This window comes from Scomber scombrus, chromosome 12 (assembly GCF_963691925.1).
Source record: "Scomber scombrus chromosome 12, fScoSco1.1, whole genome shotgun sequence".
Classification (NCBI taxonomy): Eukaryota; Metazoa; Chordata; class Actinopteri; order Scombriformes; family Scombridae; genus Scomber; species Scomber scombrus.
Window position 1 is genome coordinate 28659524 of NC_084981.1, and position 6000 is coordinate 28665523.

The window sequence follows — 6000 nt, forward strand, 5'->3', positions numbered from 1 at the left end:
TGTGTGTGTGTGTGTGTGTGTGTGTGTGTGTGTGTGTGTGTGTGTGTGTGTGCATGTGTGTGTGTGACCATGTTAGGATGAATGAGCGACCTCCCTGAATCATCTTCCTCCTCCACTCGCTCTAATTTCCTCTCATCAACAGAGAAAATCCCTTCTGCTGCAGCCGCTCGTTTAAGCTCTCAATTAATTCAACATGTAAGAGAAAATATTTGGAGAATTTCACCGCAAATCCAGGAATGCTTAAAACTATTTAAATACAAAAAATAAAACAGCCAAAAAAGAAGCATCTCTCCCTACTCATTTACAGCAATGGAAGAAGTATTAATAGTTTTTTAAAAAGTATGTAAATATAATTGTATCGCTTCTTTAAAGTGCAGCTGAAACCACATTTAATCATCGCTCTCTGCCGTCAAAAATAAGGCCAACATGTTTTTTAAATTTTAATGATTTTATATTATTAGAATGATTTTTTCTAAAAGGTCACACAAGCACTAAAACTCACACTTTTGTCCATTTAAGAGCATTCTTTCCTTCTTTCCTGTCTTCTTTTCCATCTGTCCTTCCTCCCTTTCATTCTTCCTTCTTCTCTTCCCTCCTTATTTGCTTCCTTTGTTCCATCTGTCCTTACCTTAACTTCCTTCTCCCCCTTCTTTTCCTTCCTTCCTTCCTTCCTTCCTTCCTTCCTTCCTTCCTTCCTTCCTCCTTCCTTATTTCCTTCCTTCCATCTGTCCTTACTGTCTTATCGTCCTTCCCCCTTCTTTTCCTTCCGTCCTTCCTTCTTTCTTTCCTTCTTTCCTTCCTTCCTTCCATCTGTCCTTACTGTCTTATCTTCCTTCTCCCCCTTATTTTCCTTCCTTCCTTCCTTCTTTCCTTCCTTCCTTCCATATGTCCTTACCGTCTTATCTTCCTTCTCCCCCTTCCTTCCTTCCTTCCTTCCTTCCGTCCTTCCTTCTTTCCTTCCTTCCTTCCTTCCATCTGTCCTTACTGTCTTATCTTCCTTCTCCCCCTTCTTTTCCTTCCTTCCTTCCTTCCCTCTTTCCTTCCTTCCATATGTCCTTACCATCTTATCTTCCTTCTCTCCCTTCTTTTCCTTCCTTCTTCCTTCCTTCCTTCCATTTATTTAATGATCCCACATGAGATCAAATGAGACTGTATTCGGCCCCTTGAATAATAATAATTCACATTTTCTTTTATGAATCATCAGTATTTTCCATCAAAGTCATCATTGAGGCCTGTTGTCATGTATATTTAATTATACGTTGTTTTATTTGTGTGAATAAACAACCCGTGCTGTCATTCTGCTGGTGAGGACAGTTGAGTATCCTTCTCCCTGTTTATGTGATGTAATGTGGCATATTGGAGACCGCGGAGGACTCGCTAATGTGTCTTTTGCGTGTCGGCTGGTGGATGATTTTCTCCCCCGAGGCTCTTCAACTAACTTCTCTCCAACACATCACATCTGAATACTAAGCCTGATGGATGAAATGCACTGAAGCAATGAGAGCTATCAGCTGGTTTGAATGTTAAAATATAAATATCAACACTTATTTATCATTTATATCCACTGTGTTTATTGTCAGACATTAAAAAAACCTACAATAAAATCATCACCCAAAGACATAAAAGCTGTTTTTTTGGCACAGAATAAGCCTGTCTGTGCTTCTGTCCTCTGTCAAACTAGAGGATAAAACGAACTGTGTGAGAGAGATAAAACACTGCCAGCATTTTTAAAAAGAAACACAAAATTCCCCCCATCTGAACCCAAATGAAAAAAAGACAAAACACACAGACGAATAAAAGACATTGACCCAAAACAAAAAGAGCGACTTTGGCACCAAAAAGACTGTAGCGTTGAAAGATATCTACTTGATTTGACTGAAGAAATGATCTAGGGATGTCCGATATTATCGGCCCTCCGATATTATCGGCCGATATTCACTTAAAAGTGTAATATCGGGAAGTATCGGTATCAGGTTTTTATAACCGATATTTTTTCTGGAGGCTTCAGCCTTCCGAGCCTGCATGAACGCAGCATGGGACGTTTACCGGCGCGCACTTGATGACGTAAACAACAACAACACGCTAGACTCGTGGGTCTCTAACCGAGGCTAACAAGTTCATAGCGTCCACCGCCATGTACACGAACACACAAACAGAAGGTTTACCTCCTCGTTGTCATTTTCTCTGTTATGTTTTCGGCGAGTCGCCTCTGTGACGTCACCGTCAGAGTCCTATCTGGGTCCTCTCTGGGTCCTATCTGGGTCCTATCTGGGTCTATCTGGTTCCTATCTGGGTCCTACTCTGTAGAGTCCGGTGGGTCCTATCTGGGTCCTACCTGGGTCCTACTCTGTAGAGTCCGGTGGGTCCTATCTGGGTTCTACCTGGGTCCTACCTGGGTCCTTTCTAGGTCCTATCTGGGTCTATCTGGTTCCTATCTGGGTCCTACTCTGTAGAGTCCGGTGGGTCCTATCTGGGTCCTACCTGGGTCCTTTCTAGGTCCTATCTGGGTCCTATCTGGGTCTATCTGGTTCCTATCTGGGTCCTACTCTGCTGGAGACACAACAGCTGAGAGGACGTTCCTATAAAAGGTCCGCCTCCAGAAACGGGGCTTATGTCTGTGGTTCTGAACTATTTCCAAGTGTCCCTACGGATAGTAAATGACTGCAAAGCAGCATAATAAATATGGCAGTGATATATTGGCTCTTTTTTCCATAACTTAAGTTGAAGTTGTTCTCTTATTTTGCACAGACAGTGTTTACATGTGGAAAGCCATGTTGCATTTATGTTTGCATCCGGTGGAGCATCACAATAAAATTAGGCATAATGTGTTAATTCAACAATAGGAGATATGTTATGTTGTTACCGAATAGTTTTGGTGTAAAATGCCTGCATATATCGGTATCGGGTGATGTCGGTATCGGAAATGAAGAGTTGGGGAATATCGGATATCTGTAGAAAAGTCAATATCGAGCATCCCTAAAATGATCACAGTAAGAAAAAAACTATTTCAATGTTCATTTGGTCACCTGATAAGACAGCCTTGAAAAACTGTGAAAATAAAGGTTCCTTTAAATCTAAAACTCTTTGATTGAACTTGAGAGCACAGAGAGCTTCTTCCCATTTTGCCCACATCCTCAATCCAGAATACAACCTGCTACCATCTGGCAAACATTACAGAATCCCCAAATGCAAGTTTAACAGATTTAAATATTCATTTGTCCCTACCTCCATTAGAATAATAAATAAGACTCTGTAAACAGTGTGAGGTGCATTATTGTCGGCTATGATTGGTGTAATCCCCTTGCTGTTACCTTGTACGGAAGTTTGTGGGAATGTGAAATATGTGTACTTATTATGTATGTGAATGTGCAATATGTGTACTTACGTATTTATTGAGGCAACAGGTAGCATTGCATCATTTATTATTGTGCAAATGTGCAACTTTACTTTTACTTTCTTTGTTCTTTTTAACTATGGCGGCAGCTGTCTCAGCACTTAAAGTCCAAGACAAATTTCCCTTCAGGGACAATAAAGTATTTATCTATCTATATCTATCTAACTGGTCCCAACCACTGGTGGATATATGCAACCTGTGAGAAAATGGCGTCACCAGTAGAGCTCGAAACAATACATTGATCTGCTGTTATGATTGGTCTATCTCGGATATATTGGTATCAGCTCAATCGCTAGTGTCAAGTCTTCTTCGGTACAGCATGATGGTCCCATTTAAAGTCAAACTGGACAATAAAGTGTAGTATGCTTTAGGGCGTGCGGCTATCTAGTGTTAAAAATCGATTAATCCAAAATATGCAAATTAAACATGAATATTTTCTGGTTTCTTTTTAGTCCTCGGTGACAGTATTCTGAATATCTTTATATTGTGGACCATAAAAGGACATGTGAGGACGTCATCTTGGGTTTTAGGAAACATCGGTTGACTTTTTTCAATATTTTATGACATTTTAAAAGACAAAATCCCAAATAATTACTCAAGAAAATAATCAACAGATCAATCGATAATGCAAATATTTGTTATTTGTATCCCTAGGTTAAATATGCACCTCTCTCTTTAAAAATGTAAAGTGTATTCTTGGAGTTTACTTTCCATATAGTACAACAAATTGGCTCCACTACTAAACTTATTATCATATATATGGGTGGACCAAAATGCAGACTAGATTAACTGGTGAGTCTAAATTACTCTTAGGTCTGAACATGAGCGTGAATGGTTGTCTGATTGGCTGCCAACCTGTCCAGGTGAACTCCGCCTTTCACCCAAATGTCAGCTGTGATTGTCTCTAGAGAAGATCAGCGATCAAGAAAATGGATGGATGGATACCAACTGAGTCCTTCATCAGATTCCCATTAACACATGTAGGTCTCTGTCTTTTATCCGGTGTAACAGGCGTGTAGTGTAGACACACTTTAGAGCGTTTAGGTGGCATCTTGGCTGCTGAACTGCTAAGCGTGCTTACTCAAATTCACCACGACTTCACCACCACAGACGGGTCGTAGCTGCTGTGGCAGTGGACCAATCACATGTTGCATTAAACCAAAGAACCCTTGCTGTTGATTGGCTGTGAGCAAGTCCATACAAATAGTCATATTTTCTAGTTCTGGGTGCATAAAGGATCGATTGCAGGTATCAATTGACGTACTTGGTATTGATGTATTTCAGTCAATACCTTAAAATGTATTGAGTATTGATACCCAGCTCTAATCAGGATGTTGTTTGTTCATATTATGACTGTAGAGAGCTTAGGGCTGAGCGATATGGTCAGAATCAAATATCACGACACTTGTGACCATCTACCTTGATATCGATATTGCAGCAATATTGTTGGGCTGACTATTGGTGCTTTCACAAAAGTATTTACACATAATCATCAGTAATGTGGATATAATGACGGAGTGGGTAAAAGGCAGATAATAGAACAGCTAAAACAGCCAGAAAAGTTCAGAAAATTATATCATTTTACTGTAATGTCGCCTTTAAAACAAGGAAAAGACCCAATAATATCACAATATCATGTTATAACATCTACAGCCTCTAGGGGTCGCTGTGAATTTACACTGTTTGCATCGTTAGTCTACTGAATGATGCAGTCAGTCTACATTGTAAAGCAAACACAAACTACTCATAAATAACTATAAAACTATTCTTGGTGCTGATTCGTTCGCTTCCAGGTGAGCGGCGGTCTTACCTGATGATGTCATCGTTGTGTCCCAGGTAAAACCTCTGGCTGTGCTCCCTGGTGTTGTAAACTACGCCAACGCCGGCCACGAAGTACACCAACTCCTTCCCGGCTGTGTAGTACAGGTTATTCCGGCACTGGTGGCCCCGGTACCCGTAGACCCAGTCCAGTCTGAGCCGGCAGCCCGGGGCGCTCCGGTCCGACATGCTCACTCATCTGACGGGACAACGTGTCCGCCGGCGCCGCCCTGCTGGTGGTGGTGGAGGGTTAACGCCTGCTCCTCCTTCTTCAGTACCGGAACAGATTTATCGACGATTTACTGATAATTATCGACCGATATTTAACTAGTCATGGTCTCAGTGGTTTTATTCTTATTGGTAAAATTGATAATTTTGGTCCCTGTTCTATTACACCACAAAATAGGCAATTAATTTAAGTTTTTGACATTTTTCTTCAATGTTTCAGCCTTATTTACACTCCAGTAGCTGCTGCAACACTTAAATTCCCCTTTGAGGTTAATTAAATACTCTATTTATCTATCTATTTTCCTTTTTGCTTACGCTGTCCTCAAAAAATCAAAGACAACATGTTCAGCAGCAAATCCATCAATAGTTTAAAATACTGAATAATCAAATTATTATTTCAGGAAATTAGATTAAACAGGAAAAACGAGGCGGCAGGATGACAAAGCCCCCTTTAATGTTTCTCCCTGGAGGGTTATTGTCAGTCAGATGCTTAATAATCAATTTTTTAAATGTTATTTTAAATTGTATTTCCTATAATCGACAGTCTGCAGCTGTGTGTC

General features: G+C 40.5%; 1 protein-coding gene across 1 annotated transcript in view; it reads right to left on the reverse strand.

Moving 5' to 3' along the window:
• The window catches only part of LOC133991563 (echinoderm microtubule-associated protein-like 6), a 97385-nt gene extending 91984 nt beyond the window's left edge, over positions 1-5401 (reverse strand). The window contains 1 exon segment of the mRNA XM_062430019.1: positions 5205-5401. Within this exon segment, the coding sequence (XP_062286003.1) occupies positions 5205-5401 (197 nt within the window).
• Between the last annotated feature and the right edge of the window lie 599 nt (positions 5402-6000).